The following is a 16,759-nucleotide window of genomic DNA, read 5'->3' as shown; positions in this document are numbered from 1 at the left end:
ATTTTTGGGGCATCCTTCCACTCACACGAACATTCATCTCGGCAGCCCTGCAGTTGCTATTCCTACGGTGCGGTTAGGCTCAAGTCTGGCGCCACGTCTGGGGTCGCCTCCCTTCCTTTGACCAAGTGCCGCAAGGCACAGATGCTGTCGGTCTCTAGAAACGTCGTCGTCGTCTCTCTCTCGTGACTGGAGGTCCCGTCTGCTCCGTTGAAGCCAGTGCGGTTGATGTTGGCCATTATTGCAGAGCCTCCCTTCCTGTGTCGCCTGGATCGCAGCCACCAGTCATTTCCTCCCCTTGCCTCATGTTTCTCTTCCCCTCCTCCTCCCTTGTAAACTGAAAAGCCCCCAATCTGTTAACCTTTCCTAGTCAAGGAGGCGCTGCAGCCTTCCGGCCAGTTGGGAGCAATCTGTTCTTGGCCCCCTTTTTGTTGCTGCTGTTCAGTGCTGGCCTACCCCCGCGGGGGGCGGGGGGCGTCTTTCCCAACCCCCCTTTCCCAGCTCTCCGTTGCAGCCACATCTGTTCTGATCGCTCTGCCAGACCTTCCACCTGCAGGCTCTACATTTTGCAAAATGCAGCACCCGCCCGGTGTAGTAAGGAGACAGATGGACAAAGCCAGAAGGGTGCCAAGGGGGTGACCTGCTACAAGTCAGGCCCAGACGGAACAACCACGGAACATCGCTGGTGGTCCCGCACAGCTCTCGGCTCAGACCGGTTCAGCGCGTCATCCGTGACGTGAAACCTGTGCTGGACAACGATCATCTTCTTCCACAGGCCTTGGGAGGCAACCCTGTTCTTGCCTGCAGGCAGCCCTCTAACCCTGAGCAACAACTCCTCGCTCAGAATAATGTGCCTCCCAACAGGGACTGGGAGCAGGGCCTGTAATAAACCAAGATGCCAACTCTGTCCTTATGTTCACTCCAACAACACCGTCGCTGGACCTAATGACAACAATTATACCATCTCAGGTTCATTTAGTTGTTCATCTTGCAATGTTATAGAGGCTATCAAGTGCCAGCAATGCCCTTCCACTCTGTATTGGGCGAACAGGTCGGTTCCTACACAAAAGAAGAAATGGGCGTAAATCTGACACTGAAAATTGCAACACTCAAAAAACCAATGGGAGAGCATTTTAATCTTCCAGGACATTCCATTGCTGACCTAAAAGTGGCTGTCCTCAAACAGGGAAACTTCAGGGGGAGATTGCTGAAATGGAATCCATTCACAAATTCAGCTCAATGGACCCCCCCCCCCCCTCCCCAGGGCTGAACAGAGAGTTGGGATTCATATCTCATTACAGATGCTAATTTGGGCTCTAATCAAGCTGCGTTGTACGTTTACATCCTGACACCTTCCTTTGCTATACCCCTCCCGTTTAATCAGGCAGCACTGTATCTTTGCTTCCTAATACCCCTCTTGCATTTGGGCTGAGGTATAAAGACTCGGGGATCTCCAGCCCTCCCTGTATCTGAACAAGGGAGCTTTTGACTCGCGAAATCTCTCACACACAGAAAATCTGGCTGGTCTCTAAGGTGCCACGGGGCACAAATCCTGCTGTTCTGTCTCATGTGAAAGTGCGCGTTCAGCTTCTGGGTGTTTGGGTACTGTGAGGCACAATGACTTCTGCCATGAGACAAAAAAGTGGAAGAGCAAGATTTGGGTCCAGTAGCACTTTAGAGACCAACACAACACAAAGAAGTGAGACATTTTACTCAGGGCTTTTCTCCATCTGGAATGCAGTGGAAAGGAGTTCCGGAACCTCTTGAAAATGGTCACATGGCTGGTGGCCCCGCCCCCTGATCTCCAGACAGAGGGGAGGGCAATCTAAACTCCCCTCTGTCTGGAGATCAGGGGGCGGGGCCACCAGCCATGTGACCATTTTCACCGAGGGCAATTTAAACTTTTAAAAATTCCCCCCTTGTTCCAGCTGACCCAAAGTGACGTCATTGGCCCTGGGAACATGCATGCACTTTGCGTGCGCACATGTGGTACCAGGGGCACCACCTCTCGCCAAGAGTTGCCCCCTGTGCTGGCAACCCGCTGAGTTCCACCACCTCTTTTCCCAGAAAAAAAGCCCTGATTTTGCCCCAACATAAACGAGGAATTTGGTGTGGGAAAGAAACATATTCAAGAATACAATTAGCTCCCCACCCCAGTTCTGGTAAGAGTTTTTGAATGATCCCTTGGGCTGGTCTGAGGTGCACTGTAAGTGTCGGCTAGGCTGCTCTGTTGTTTCCTTGGGTCTGTCTGGGAGTAGGCTGCTGCTGGGTTTTGGTCTGGCTTTGTCAATCTGTTCTTTTACTTCTCTGAGTGGGTATTTTAATCCAAAAAACAAATAAATCCTGTTGTAAATTCTACAGGAGAGAATGCCAGAGGGATTGAAATTGTAATGTAGCGCTTGTCTGTAGACCAGGGGTGGCCAAGCTAGCTTAATGGAAGAGCCACATAGAATAAACGTCAGATGTTTGAGAACCGCAAGACATGGTGCATTGAAGTGACTTCAGAGGAAGCGGCGGGTTTGGGGGAGTTTCCTGAAAGTGACATCACAGGAAGGGGTGGGGTTTTGGTGCAGTATGCTGGAAGTGACATCATCAGAAGTGGTGGCACTTGGGAAGAACCATCACCTGACCTTTGACTTGGAAGTGATATCACGAAAGTGATGTCACGTCTTTGCTAGGCTTCATCCCCAAAGTCCCCAGGTATTTTCTGAGTCAGACCTGGCAACCCCAACATTTTTATTGAAACTATGAAAGACATGGAAAGTAAGAAGGAAAGGGAGGGAGGAAAGGGCGGGAGAGCGGGAAATAAACAAAAATAAAATGTATGGCCACGGCAATACCCGAAGACCTCTGGCAGCCACACATTATGTCTAGAAGAGCCACATGTGGCTCCCGAGCCGCAGTTTGGCCACCCCTGCTGTAGACCATGGCTAGTGTTCTATGCTGGCTGATAGCTGGAAACATGCAGATATGTGTAGGGGTAGTGCTTATGTGTTCATTGTGCCGTTGGCCAGTGATGTCCAAGAGAGATGCCTGCTGCGTGGACTCATCCATGGTTAAGTTGATGGTGGGTGAGAGTTGTGAAAATCCTGGGGGGATGAAGGTCTCGAGCGCTTCTAGTCTGTGTGTTCAGCTGATGAAAAAGTACTTGGGATTTATCAGCGACAAGAAAGCTGTGAATGGTCAGGGGTGGGGGAAGCCTTGCTCTGAGTCAAGTGTGAGGACATTAGCACAGTGTAGTGCTGTGTGTAGTGCTGTCAATACTGACCAAGATTGTGCTTTGGTATAACACAGCTTTGTATGTTCTTTTATTACTACAAAATGTGTGTTTAATATCAAGTTTTATTTTTTCCTACCTCTTGGATGGCAAAAATTAAAGAGACGTGTGCTAAGGTAGCAGAAGGTGCAGGTGCCCTGGGGATATATTTAATGTTGCTTTCAGACGATTAAGGCATTTAGATTCTCGAGTTGCATCAGTGTGCCCAGTAATTCGATTTTATCAGCTAAGTTTTAAATGCATATTCTGATATTACAGCAATAAAATAAGCTTAGATCTGATGGGGAAAGTAATTATGGCATACATTTCAGTTGCTCCCCAAATGCCTGTTCTCTCTCTGGCTGTGGGTTTCCAGTCTTTTCCCTGGGCGTTTAGAGACTTCCTCCCTTCTTTCCCTTGGAGATGGAAGTGGGGTAAATGTGCTGATAAGAACTTGGCTGGCTTTGGCCTTCCACCACTTTGGCCGGGTGCTGCCAGGCCAGGAGAGGAGCCGTTGGGTGCTGCTTGCCCTGTACGCACATGGCGAACCAGTGCTGCGAGCTGCCCCGTCTGCTCCCAGCAAAAGCAACTGAAGGAGCACAAAACCTTCTGCCAGGTGGCATCGGGGGCTGCCTGCCCTCTTTACGTAGTCCTTTATACCCAGCTTTTCTCCCAGTGGGCCCCCAAAGGGCATGCAGTACGAGCAGAGATGCAGGGAGGATTCTCCCTCTGGCTGTCTCCTCAGCTCTAGGCTAAGAGCCGAAAGAGGGGAGCCCTTGTCCTCCAGGCACGCCCAGGCCCTAAACCCCGGAGAGCAGAAGAGACTCTGTCTTGGCTTGATGTCCTTCAGCTGCTGCGAGCCAGCCCCCGCCCCCGCCCCCTGTCATTTTGCAGCCGGGGCTGGGCTGTTCTAAAAAAGGCACCACTTTGGGGCTCAGCCTGACGGCAGAGGTCCAAAGCATGCCATCTGTCATAATTGTCCTGGAGGTTTTCAAGGCCGCCCTGTCCAGAGAGGGTGTTCACTTGCCTTTGCCTGTGGGCTGGTCTGTGGACCTTGCAATGGACTGCTCAGTCCCTGTCCCTCTGCTTTGGCCCTTGTTTGATCTGTGAAGTTTCCCTTGAGTTTACCAAACAAACCACCTTGAATGCGGGTGAGGAGAGGCAAGAGTGGGATCCAGCAGCTTTCTTATTTTGGGGCGGGGGGGGGGGGGGCGGTTGGCTCTCCTCTTCCTTAGGACTTCCGCTTCTTGAGGGCAGATTATTTATTTATTTGCTTTGAATTTCTATTCTGCCCTCCCCATGAAGGGCTCAGGGCGGATTTCAACAAGTTAAAACACATTAACGTTAGTTTATCTGATATAAAACCATAAATTTTAAAAGATTCACTTATAAAATTTACACTAAATACAACACTATATAATAGGCAAATGATGGCAATCAGTACAGCAACACACGCAGCTCAACAAACTAAGGTGGTGGACACCCTAGCGGGGAGGGTTTCAGGTCTTACGTCCTCCATTTTATCTGCTGGTGGAGGCCAAGCCTGTCCTCCGCTGAATGCCTGGCGGAACATCTCTGTCTTGCAGGCTCGGCAAAACGATAACACATCCTGCCGGGCCTGGTCTCAGAGGACAGAAAGTTCCACCAGGCTGGAGCCAGGACCGAAAACGCCCTGGCTCTGGTTGAGGCCAGGCGGGCCTCCCTGGGGCCTGTTTGTTCCCATCCCTGTCCCTTGCTTAAGCTGTGTGTCTGGGGCCTCCTTCATACATCACGGCTAGCCTTACTGTATGCTCTGCGGCAAGGGCAGCTGCCCGGCTGACAGTCCCAGCGCTGGACTTTCCTGTCTGAATTGACCCCGAGATCCATCTGGTGGGGAAGCTGCGCCAGGCCGCTGCCTGCTGGTGGTTGGAGAGGGCAGCTCTCTTTCGGTCCTGTGTGTGTGTGCTCCAGACGAGGCTCAGAGGAGGAGCCTGGGTACGGCAGCCTGCCCTGCAGAGGAATGCGGAAGAGCCCTGTGTGTCTCTGCGTGAGAGCCAGCTGGCACACCTGAGAAGCAGAGCTCCCACGCTAGGTGTGGTGAGCGTCTGCTGGCCTTTGCCCCAGAAGGAGCTGGAGTCTTCTGGCTGCTGCTGGCTGCTCCAGGCATTCTTCCGGGTGCTGTCCTGATCAGGAGGCCTGCCTCAGCCTTGGCCAAGGGCTGGCACAAAGCCAGTATGTATAGAAGCTCGTGTGTGTGTGTGTGTGTGTGTGTGTGTGAGAGAGAGAGAGAGAGAGAGAGAGAGAGAGAGAGAGAGATGTGCCGTCCAGTCGCCTCCGACCTATGGGGGCCCTGTGAATGAAGACTTCCGAAACATCCTATCAAGAGATTTGCTCAGATCCTGCAAACTGGAGGACGTGGCTTCTTTGATTGAGTCCAGCCGTCTCGTTTTAGGTCTTCCTCTTTTCCTACTGTTTCCCACTTTTCCTAGCATTATTGACTTTTTCAGAGAATCTTCTCATGATGCGACCAAAATACAATAGCCTCAGTCTTGTCATTTTAGCTTCTAAGGAGAATTCAGGCTTGATTTGATCTAGAACCCACTTATTTGTCTTTTTGGCTGTCCATGGTATCCGCAGAACTCTCCTCCGACACCCCATTTCAAATGAATCCATCTTCTTCTTTCTTTACCGTCCAGCTTTCACATCCATACATGGCAATGGGGAATACCATCATTTGGATTATCTTTATCTTTAAGGATCGTCTCTAGTTCCCTCACAGCTGCTCTTCCGAGCCTCAATCTTCTTCTGATTTCTTCATTGCAGTCTCCCTGTTGGTTGATGATTGAGCCAAGGAAGAGAAAATCTTGGACAACTTCAATTTCCTCATTGTCAGCTTTAAAATTGTGTAACTCCTCGGTAGTCATTACTTTTGTCTTTTTTATGTTTAGCTGTAATCCTTCTTTGGCACTTTCTCCTTTAACCTTCACCAGTAGTTGTTTAAGTCTCCACTATTTTCTGCCAGTAACGTGGTGTCATCTGCATATCTCAAATTGTTAATGTTCCTTCCACCCAATTTTCACGCCACCTTCTTCTAGATCTAATCCATCTTTCCTTATGATATGCACTGCATAGAGTTTGAACAGGTAGGGAGATAATATGCATCCTTGTCTGACACCCTTGCCAATTGGAAACCATTCTGTTTCCCCATATTCTGTCCTGACAGTGGCCTCTTGTCCAGAGTACAGGTTGCGCATCAGAACAATCAGATGTTGTGGCACCCCCATTTCTTTTAACACTACCCATAGCTTTTTGTGATCTACACAGCTTTGCTGTAATCTGTAAAACACTGGCTGATTTTCTTCTGAAATTCCCTGGTATGTTCCATTAGCCATCATAAATTTGCAATGTGATCTCTGGTGCCTCTTCCTTTCCTGAATCCAGCTTGAACATCTGGCATTTCTCGTTCCATACATGGTAAGAGTCTTTGCTGTAGAATTCTGAGCATCACTTTGCTTGCATGGGAAATTAATGCAATAGTCCGACAGTTGCTGCACTCCTTGGCGTCCCCTTTTTTGGGGATTGGAAGGTAGACTGAGCGTTTCCAGTCAATCTCTTCTGTTTAGTTCTTCAGTGTATTGTTTCCATCTTTCCTTTATTTTGTCCTGATCAGATACTGTATTTCCATGTTGATCTTTCAGCATCCCAAGCCGTGGCTTGAATCTCCCTTTGATTTCCCGGATCTTGTGGAACACATCTCTTGTTCTTCCTTTTTTGTTGTTCTTCTCTATTTCTTTGCACTGGTTATTATAATAGATTTCTTTGTCTCTGTGTGTAGATTGCTGAAAAGCTGCATTTAGAATTCTGACCCTATTTCTGTCACCTTTTGTTTTTGCTTCCTGTCTGTCTTTAGCAATTTTAAGAGTTTCCTCAGACATCCATTTAGGCTTCTCCTTTCTTTTGGCTACAGGGATAGTCTTTGCACATCCTTCCTTGATAATATCTCTGGTTTCAGCCCACAGTTCTTCTGGCTCATGATCAATTAAACTTAGTATTGCAGATCTGTTCCTTACCTGGACTTTGAATTCTCTGAATAGCCTTTAGATTGTATTTTGGTATTATGATTCTTTTAGTATTTCTCTTCAGCTTTATTCTAATTTTTGAGATTAGCAACTCATGATCTGTATGGCAGTCACCTCCTGGTCTTGTTTTAGCAGAGAGAATAGAACTTCTCCGTCTTCTGCTTCCAATTATGTAATCTGTTTGGTTCTTGTATTGATTACCTGGTGATTTCCACGTGTACAGTCGTCTTTTTGGTTGCCTGAAGCATGTGTTAGCAACGAACAAGTTGTTGGCTTCATAAAATTCTATGAGCCGCTCTCCTGCTTCATTTCATGATCTTAGTCCAAATTTTCCCACAATGTTTGATTCTGCTTTGTCTCCTACTTTTGCATTCCAGTCACCTATGCATATGTTGTTTAGGTGTATGATCAATTTCTTCTTGGACACTTGTGTAAAAGTTTTCTCTTTCTTCCTCCTCAGCAACCATAGTTGAAGCATAAACTTGAATGATGGTTATGTTAACAGGCCTTCCCTGAAGTCTGATTACTATTACTTGGTCAGACTTTGTGTTGTAGCTCTTGACTGCTTGTGCTAGGTCTCGCCTCAGTATTAGGGCAACACCGTTTCTTTCGAGTTCATTTCCACAGTAAAACACTGTGATTTTCTGTCTGAAAATGTCCTGAGTTGGTCCACATTAGTTCACTCACACCCAGGACTGTAGTGTTTAAATGTTCCATTTCTTGTTTTACGATTTGTAACTTACCTGGTTTCATCCGTCTCTCTTTCTGTGTTCCTGTTGTGTGTGTTGTACAGCTTTGGATGTTCCTTTTGCATCTATTCACGTCCTCAACTGGGTGTCCTAGCTCACTGTTACTGTTATTATTTATTTACTTATATCCTGCCCTTCCCCATTGCGGCCCGAAGCAGCTTGCACCATTCTCCTCTCCGGTTGTCCTTGCAACAACTCTGTGAGGTAGGTTAGGCTGAGAGACTTTTATTGGCCCAAGGTCACCCACCAAGCTTCCAAGGGAGAGTCTGCCTCCTGAACCCCTAGGTCTGCCGGATCCTGGGTGGACGCCGTCACCACGGCGCCACCCGGGCCCTCATAGGCTGAGAAGCAGTTCTGTTTTCAGTCTCAGGAGCACGGGGTTCTCTCAACTGTGTCCTCTTTCTGCACACAGCAGCCCTGGGAGGGAAGTGAGGTTGAGAGGCAGGTCTGAGGCTCCTGGAGAACGCTGCATGTGAGCTGGGTGTGGAACCACGTCTCAGAGCTAAGCGACAAGAGATGAATTGCACAAGGAGGAGCAGGTGAAGGGAGTTGCAATGTTAGCCGGGAAGCTGAGTTTTGAGATGGGAAGGCTCTGTCAATTTCCCCTCTCTCTGCAGAGCCAGCAAAGATGGCTGCTCAGAGGGTTTGTTTATTTCTTCTTTGCCACTTAAAAGGGGAAGTGAAACTGACAGAGCCTGCTGGAGCCAAAGAGGAAACGAACAAGCCCTCTGAGCAGCCATCTTTGCTGGCTCTGTAGAGAGAGCGGAAATTGACAGAGCCTTCCCATCTCTTTTAGAACTGGGCTTCCCGGCTGACATGGCGACTCCCTTCACCTGCTCCTCCTCCCTCGTGTAATTCATCTCTTGTCGCTTGGCTGTTAGTCCTGCCGGTTCATCCAGCTCAGCTGTCACTTGCTTCCCCTCTGTAAGGCGCTTTGGCGCCTGCCTCTTTCGTTGACTCGTCCGTTTGTGCCAACGGTTGAGGCTTGGCAGCCAGCTGTGTGGTGCACGTTTGTGCAAGGCAAGTCATTGGGGCATTTGTATTTCTGTTGTTGTTGTTGTTGTTGTTGTATTCATAGTCCACCTTTCTCACTGAGCTCCAAGACAGATTCCTCAGCGTGAGGGATTTATGATTTTTGTAAGTCTCCTTGCATGGCTGGTGTGGGGAGGGGGTGTATGTGTGGGTATTTAAAATAAATGGCGTGTTCAGATTCCTTTATGACAGAAATAAGTAGGAGTGATGGCTTTCCTTGAACTGACCCCTTCAGGTTGTCGAAACTGCCGTTGTGCCTCCCCATCTCCTCTGCCGGGGCTCTCACAGCTTGCCTTACTCTCTCTCTCTCTCTCTCTCTCTAGTCTGGGCCCCCCCCTGAAGCAGAATGGAGCCCCTGGAGCCCTGGACCGGTTGCTCCTCCTGGCCTGACCAGCCCCACGCAGCGGCGGCAGCGGCAGCTGGCAAAGCAAGGCGAGGGCCAGGGGGCTGCCCGTGACCTCGGACCGGCCTGCTGCCCCCTCTGCCCCGCCCCTCCCTGGCGTCGGGCCCTTCCCCATGGAGAGGATGAGCTGGCTGAGCAAGCTGAACCCCCGAGCGGCGGGCCACAGGGCCAGCCGCGGGGCCAGCCTGCAGGGCCCTGTAATGGCAGACCCCGAAACCTGCCTCATGGTTTTCAAGAACCACTGGGCCCAGGTGAGTGGCTGGGGGAAAGGGGGAAGAGGAGGGCAACCGGGCCCTCGGGAAGCAGCCGGGGGGGGGGCTTCCTTGAGATATGGGGAGCACCAGATGGGCCTGGGGGAGCCTGGGGGAGGGGATGGGAGGGGGCCCTCAAGGAGCGGGCCGCTGAGGATGTGGCAGCTCAGTTCTGATGGGGGGGGCGCTGGCCTGCTGTCCTTGCAGGTGCTGAGGATCCTGGAACAGCGTGGCTCGCGTGTGGCCCAGGGGGCGGCCGATGACCTCAGTGCCGTGCGTAACAACACCTACCAGATGTTGACCCTGCTGGCGGAAGAGCGCCCTGGCACCGGGGCCAGCGTGGGGCCCATCCTGGCATTTGTGACGTCGGAGGGTGTGCTGGAGCGCCTGCTGGGCTGGCACCTGCAGCGGGACGTCCCTGAGGAGCGCAAGGTGGAGCTGCTCAAGCTGTTCGAGACACTTATCAGCCAGTCGCACCAGCCCCTGCTGCAGCACCCGTCCATCCGGCGCCCGCTGCTGCGCCTGCTGGGCCTGTGCGCCGGGCCCGCCTCCCCGCTCCTGGAGACTAGCCTGGTTCTGCTGCTGAACCAGCTCTGTGTCTCGGTGGCCAAGGAGCCCCCACTGCTGGAGCTCTTCTTCCACAGCCCCACGGAGCAGGGCCCTGCCAACCTGCTGGTCTTCTCCCTCCTGGTCCCCTTCATCCACCACGAGGGGGTCGTCGGCCAGCAGGCCCGCGATGCACTCCTGCTCCTCATGGCCATGTCTGCCGGCAGCCGCACCGTGGCCCAGTACATCACGGACAACTCCTACTTCTGCCCGGTAAGTGGGGCTGGGTCGGGGAGGGGCACGCGTGGCCAGGAAGGAGTCTGCGTCACTTGCAGGGATGCCAGGGGCTTTGCTGGGCAGATAAGAGTTGATTTTGCTTCTGTTAGCCCTGGAGGGATCCTCCCCGTGTGGGTCCTTGGGCTGCCGAGTCCTGAGCTTGTGGGCCCAGAACGCAAGTCCCCCTGATGTGGAATGCCCTGCCCTTGGCAGGACCTGCCAAGCAAGAGGCCCGTCTGTGCCGCTTGGCCCCGTGTGGGCAGCCGACCTCTTCTGGCACCTCTGGCAGACGGCTGGAGTAGACAGGAGGCCAGCCTCTCAGAGCACATGTGCTGGAGGCCACTTGGCACTTCCTGATCCCTGGCCTGGGCGGGGGGTGGGTGGGTGGCAGGCTAAGAGGAGCGTGCCCTGATGGTGGGAGGGCTGCAGTCCTGGGGGCTGGCTGGCTTTGTACCCTCGCCCTGAATTGATGAGTCAAGTGCGTTTCAGGCTGCTGAGTGCTGTGCTAGGGGAGGCCTCCTGTGGGTGACCAGAAGTGGCCTCTCCCTCCTTGGCCAAGTTTGCACCCTGTGATTGGGAACTTGCAAATGCCCCAGGAGAAGGCGGAAGTGGAGGGAGGAGCTTCCACGGCTTGGGTGCCTGGTGCTTCACGGAGGGCAGGCGGATGGGCCGTCTTCCCTGTGGCCGCTGTGCTGAGTGGCTCATGAGCCCAGGGGGGGCGGCTTCCTTCCTGCTTCCCAGAGCTGCCTGCTAGATAACCCCTGAAAAGCACCCCCCCCCGGTTGCTTTTTTCACTGCTGCCACACATGGAGTTGACAGTTCATTAGACTGTGTGAAACAAAGATCTCTCTTGTGGTCCCCCCCCTCCATAGCCCAAACACTGTCTGCATGTATATGTTCTGAAGACAGTTGGCCCTGGTTGGTGTTACTTTGCACTTCCTTTCATCCTGATCTGTCACCCCTTCGCCCAGGGGTTTCTGCTAGCCATGGAGGAACAGCAGGGGGTTGCTGGAGAGGGAAACACGTTGTTAAGTGTCTGAATGCCAACGGCAGAAGCCTCCGAGCCAAGGTGGAGGAGCTGGGGTGCTTGGTGCAAAATGACAGTGTAGGTGCAGTGGATGTCTGAGAAACATGGTGGAAGGGGGACAGACTCTGCAGAAAAGACAGGGAGGCGTGTGTTATGGTGAGCGTTTCACTGTATAATGAAGAGGGCAGAAAATCAGATAAGTTAGAAAACGTAACTCCACAGCAGACGCGATATGGGTGGAAATACTGGGCCCTGAGGGTTACTTAAAAGGTGTGTGTGTGTGTGGGGGGGGTGCACTGTCGCCTGCCTGGTGGAACCCGTGAGGCTGATCTCAGGATGGGGAAGGAAGGAAGGAAGGGAGATGACTAAAGCAGAAAATGTGATGGGGCGACTTCAGCTATTGAACGGAAAAACATGCGCTCAAGTCATGCTGTGGAAATGAAATTGCTAGACATCAGGATTGACCGAGCGCTGGAACAGTTGGTCACAGAGCCAACCCAGAGAGGCCATGATTTTGGACTTGGTTCACAGGGTGGCTCAGGACCTGGTGAGAAACGTAGATTATGTTGTGCCAGTTGGGAAGCGTGACCCCAAGGCTATTAAGTTCAGCATTCTTGTCAATGGAAAGTTACCCCTGAAGTCCAAAACAGTATCATTTGATTTCAAAAAAGAGAACCTTACAAAAATGAGGGGAATAGTTTAAAGGAAGCTGAAAGGGAAACAGAGAGCCACTTCCTTAGAGGACGCTTTGAAGCTCTCTCAAACCAAACTAATGGAAGCCCAGGTCGAATGTACCCCCCAGCTCAGGGAAAGTACTGCCAAGTCCAAGAGGACTAGTTCTGCTTGGTTAACATCCCAAGTCAAGCAGAAGGCCTGCCCCAGTGAAGAGAACAGAAAGGAGCCCAGAGTCTGGCCAGCGAAGAGTAAGTGAATAATTAGGCACGCAGAAAGAGGATTTGAGGAGCAGATTGCTAAATGCATCAAGCACATCCTTAAGTATATCCGTAGTAGGAAGCCAGTCAGCAAAGCAAGTGGGCCTTTGGCTGACCAAGGAATGAAAGGAAAATGGGGAGAGGGTGGAGAAGCGGAGTTCGTTCTTTGCCTCTTGCTGGGGCCAGTCTGGGAAATACTCCCCTGCGACAGCCACAGCATTCAGGACGGGCATCTCAGCCGTGGAGTCACATTGATGAGGAGAGGGAGGAAGTTTTAGTCCTGTGGGGGAAATTAGAACACCTTTCCTGTGAGGGAAAACGGCAGGGTCGGAGACGTTTCCGTTTAGAAAAGAGACCACGAAGGGGAGAACATAACCGAGGTTTATCAAATTCTCTGCAGAGTAGAGAGGGTGGGCCGAGAATTTTTCCTGCCTCTCCCAACTTGGAGTAGAGGTTAAGAGTGGCAGGACTCTCATCTGGAGAGCCGGTCTTGGTTCCCCCCCCCCTCCACTTGAGGCCAGCTGGGTGACCTTGGGCCAGTCACAGCACTCTCAGGGCTCTCTCAGCCCCACCCACTTTTTGCTTTCCTAACACTCTCCCTACCAACATTGGTTATTTGGTTTTTTTCGTCCTTGGTTATAAGGCCCTCCTTCCGTTTCCTAAATGAGGTTTTTTTTTTCATTTCTCAGTTAATCAGAAAGCTGTTTATGGAGCCACCTCGGCTGCTTCAGGCTCCTCTCGTTTTTTCCATCTCATAGGGAACTTTTGTGATTGTGCCTCTTCAGTATTTCGCCCACCCCACTTGAACTCCCTTCTCCTTAAGTAGTTCAGACCATGGGATTCTACCCAGTGTAACTTTCAGTTGTGCTTAAAGATGTGAGGGCCTGTGGCGACGGGGGCCGGCAGAGGCAGCTGTAGAAGGGGGTCAGGCAGAGGCCGGGAGGCCTGGGGGCTGGAGGAGCATGCACCTACAGGGGCAGCCAACCTCTCCTCCAGCGCCAGGAGGCGGCTTCCGGGGAAGGCCTCGGCCTCTGAGCCCTGTTGGCTGGATCGTCAGGCTCTGCGGGGCAGGATGTCGGCCTGCACGGGCCCTTGGGCTGCTCTAGCGGGGGCTCGCCTCATATTCTTGTGTCCCCCGCCCATCGCTGCTGCTAGGCCTGATGCGGCTGTTGTGGGCTCAACTTTATTCTTGCCTAGCGACTTGCGGAGGGGCCTGGCCTCCCTGGCCCTCCTCGTCCACCCCCCCCACCCCGCCCCGCCTGCCTTTGAGATTAAACAGGGAGGGAGGATGTGGCGGCACTGCCCTGTGCCCCCACCCAGGGTGCTAGGTGGAGGGGTGGTTGGCACAGCACCTGCCCTGTGCCGCCCCTCTTGGGGTCCTTTGCCTTGTAGGGCATCCTTCTCAGGCCCCTCAGGCAAGCTCCACTTTTCCTTCTGAAAGCCTGGCCGAGTATCGGAGGGCGCGGGGGATGTTCCCCAGAGCGGCTGGGCGCCCCTTTGACGGGCGCTTTGCCCTTGCTCTGCTCCCAGGTGCTGGCCACGGGCCTGAGTGCCCTCTACTCCTCACTACCCCGCAAGCTTGAGGTCCGGGGAGACGACTGGCACCTCCTGCGGCGCGAGGACTGGATCGGGGTCCCTTCCCTTGTCCTCTTCATGACCTCCCTGGAATTCTGCAACGCCGTCATCCAGGTAGGGGGGCCGGGCGGTTGGGCCGTGCCCTGTGGATTGCGGTGGGCCTGCTGCACCCCAGAGGGGACGGCATGGGGCAGAAGCACCTGCTGTGGACCTCAGCTCGAAGATGAGAATCTGGTTAGGGTTCAGGTTAGCCCAGTAAGATTTTCCTGGGCTGACTTGCTAGGAGTGGAGAGCTCTGCCTCCCGCTGCTGCTGCCCCGGGGCAGGCTCCTTGGCACACCTTCCCTCTGCGTCGCACTGCCTGGAAGCTGAGCCTGCTCTCTCTCTCTCTCTCTCTCTCTCTCTCTCTTGCGGCAGGTGGCCCATCCCCTGGTACAGAAGCAGCTGGTCGACTACATCCACAGTGGGTTTCTGGTGCCCGTCATGGGCCCCGCCTTGCACAAGGTAAGGCCTTCTGTGGGGGGGGGGCGCGTTAAACAGGAAGCAGAAAATGCCACAGTTGCCCGTCTCTCTCCCCTCCCCTCCCCTCCCCTCCCCTCCCCTCCCTATTGGAGGAAGGCCTGTTTGTCAAAGAGAGGGGCGATCGGCATAAAGGCACAGTCCCCCTGTGGCCTCTCGTGCTCTGGCGGAGCCCTTGACGCGTGCTGTGCTGGAGCCCCCAGTGCAGGCAGGGTGTTGCAGGGGCAGGTCTCTGGGGCTTGGTGGGCGGAGTTCTGCTGAGATGCCCCCCCCCTCTCCCTCTGCCAGACCTCCATCGAAGAAATGATCGCCAGCACTGCCTACCTGGACCTTTTCCTGCGCAGCATCAGCGAGACCGCCCTGCTCAAGACCTTCTTGCGCTTCTTGCTTCTCCACCGCCACGACAGTAGCACCATTCTCGACACCCTGGTGGGGCGCATTGCCAGCAACTCCCGGGTGAGACCCTGGGGCGCGTGATGTGGGGAGGGGGGGCCGGCTCCCCTGCTGTCCTCGGGCGCACGGCTCCTCCCGCAGCTGAGCCCACCTTTGGGCACGTGTGAAGTGCCGCTCGCTGCTCCGCGGCAGCTGGGTGTGCCATAGGCGTGTCCTAGGTGGGCCGGTGGCAGCTGCCCGGGCCCAGTTGTGTTGGCCCCTCTCAAGGGCAAGACGGGCGCTGGGTGGCCCAGGCAGCTGCCTGTGTGCCCCTGGGCCGGGGGGGCGGGGGGGGGGGCTCCCGTTCCTGAGGCGGTCCTCCTCCCTCTCCCCCACAGCTCTGCATGGTGTCGCTCAGCCTCTTCCGGACTCTGCTCAGCCTCCACTGTGAAGACGTTCTGCTGCAAGTCGTGCTCAGGTAGCCAGACTGCGTGGCTCCTGCAGGGGTGGGGGCCTGGGGGGCCAGCCTGGGGGTCTCCTTCCGTCACTGCTCACAGGTGCCCGTGTGCCTCTCCAGGAGACCTCTGGCGGGTGGCTGGGACAGAGGAGGGGCTGCCCCTGGCCCCCTCCCCGCCCCCCCCCCTCACCTGCTCTGTGCTCCATCCTGTGAGCAGCAGCCCCCCCCCTTGTGGTGCTTTGGCATGTGGCTGGGCAGGACACGGTTGGACTCCCTCCCTCCCTCCCTCCCGGCAGGTACCTGATCCCCTGCAGCCACGTCATGTTGAGCCAGAAGAGGGCAGTGAAAGAGCTGGACATCTACGGCAAAGCGGCCAGCAAGTTCCTGTCCCTAATCCCCCGTTGCTGCCGTCCGGAGAACCTGCCTCTGCCTGAGCAGGAGGAGGAGCACGCCGCCTGGTCGAAGGGTGAGTGGGGCGCTGAGCCGTTGCCTCCCTCCCCGAGGGCGGGCGGGCGGGTGGGCCGGCGGCTGTCACTCTTCTGTGCCCAGAGGGCAGATAACCCTTGACGAGGTGAGCCAGAGCAGGCCAGGAGAGGGGGAGGGAGGAGAGGCTGTGGTCGAGCCCTCTCTCTCCCTTCGGGATCCTTTCAGCTGCGGGGGGGGGCAGGTCCTCCCTCCCCTGTGGCTGAAAGGCAGCATAAAGGGAAGCGACCACAGGCCAGCTCTGGCCAGCTGCAGGCTCTCAACTGCCCGCAGTATTGGGTGCGCATCCGGAACCCTCGGCCATTGTCCAGTGTGTAGGGGGTGTGTGTGTGCGTGTGTGCACCTTTTTTCTGCAAGGGTAGAGAGTGCCCGCCTCTCTTCTTGCCTTGCAGCCCTGACACTTGGCAAGTAGAAGCCATGGGGGTTAAATGCCCCCAAGTCCTCCCCGCTCGGCTGGGCTGCTTCAGAAGAGACTTTGTTAGGACTCCTTTGGGCTTCTGGAGAGGAACAAGTTGTAGACTGCACTGCAGGGCGCCTTCCACGGGTGGGATGTGCACCACGTCATTCCGTAGGCCACGTCCAATGACTTGGCGTTCTGCTTGGCAGTGTTTCGTTTCTGCCGCGCATCCCCTGGTGCGTTGTTTGTTGAATGTCCCAGCTGTCGATCATAGTGACTTGCCCTGAGTCATCTGTCTTCAGTCCCAGTGAGAAAGGGGGGCTATAAATGGCATTAAATAAATAATGGGCCGCAGTGAGAGCTCTTGGGGAGGATGGCCTGGAATCCCGCCGGGTGGCCGAGGCGGGTCAGGCCGCCTTCTGCCCCCTGA

General features: G+C 54.2%; 1 protein-coding gene across 4 annotated transcripts in view; it reads left to right on the top strand.

Annotated features, from left to right (window-relative positions):
- FHIP1B (FHF complex subunit HOOK interacting protein 1B) overlaps positions 1-16,759 on the top strand; it is a 30,460-nt gene that overhangs the window by 8,856 nt on the left and 4,845 nt on the right. For all 4 annotated transcript variants that reach the window (XM_054973495.1, XM_054973494.1, XM_054973496.1 and 1 more), the window contains exons 2-8: positions 9,416-9,746; positions 9,954-10,565; positions 14,058-14,216; positions 14,519-14,605; positions 14,909-15,076; positions 15,391-15,470; positions 15,746-15,915. In XM_054973495.1, coding sequence (XP_054829470.1) covers positions 9,609-9,746; positions 9,954-10,565; positions 14,058-14,216; positions 14,519-14,605; positions 14,909-15,076; positions 15,391-15,470; positions 15,746-15,915 — 1,414 coding nt within the window. In that variant the 5' untranslated portion in view covers positions 9,416-9,608. The remainder of the gene's footprint in view (positions 1-9,415; positions 9,747-9,953; positions 10,566-14,057; positions 14,217-14,518; positions 14,606-14,908; positions 15,077-15,390; positions 15,471-15,745; positions 15,916-16,759) is intronic.

This window comes from Eublepharis macularius, chromosome 3 (assembly GCF_028583425.1).
Source record: "Eublepharis macularius isolate TG4126 chromosome 3, MPM_Emac_v1.0, whole genome shotgun sequence".
In the NCBI taxonomy this organism is placed as follows: domain Eukaryota; kingdom Metazoa; phylum Chordata; class Lepidosauria; order Squamata; family Eublepharidae; genus Eublepharis; species Eublepharis macularius.
Note: the sequence above shows the minus strand (reverse complement) of the source record. Positions and strands in the feature narration are given on the sequence as shown.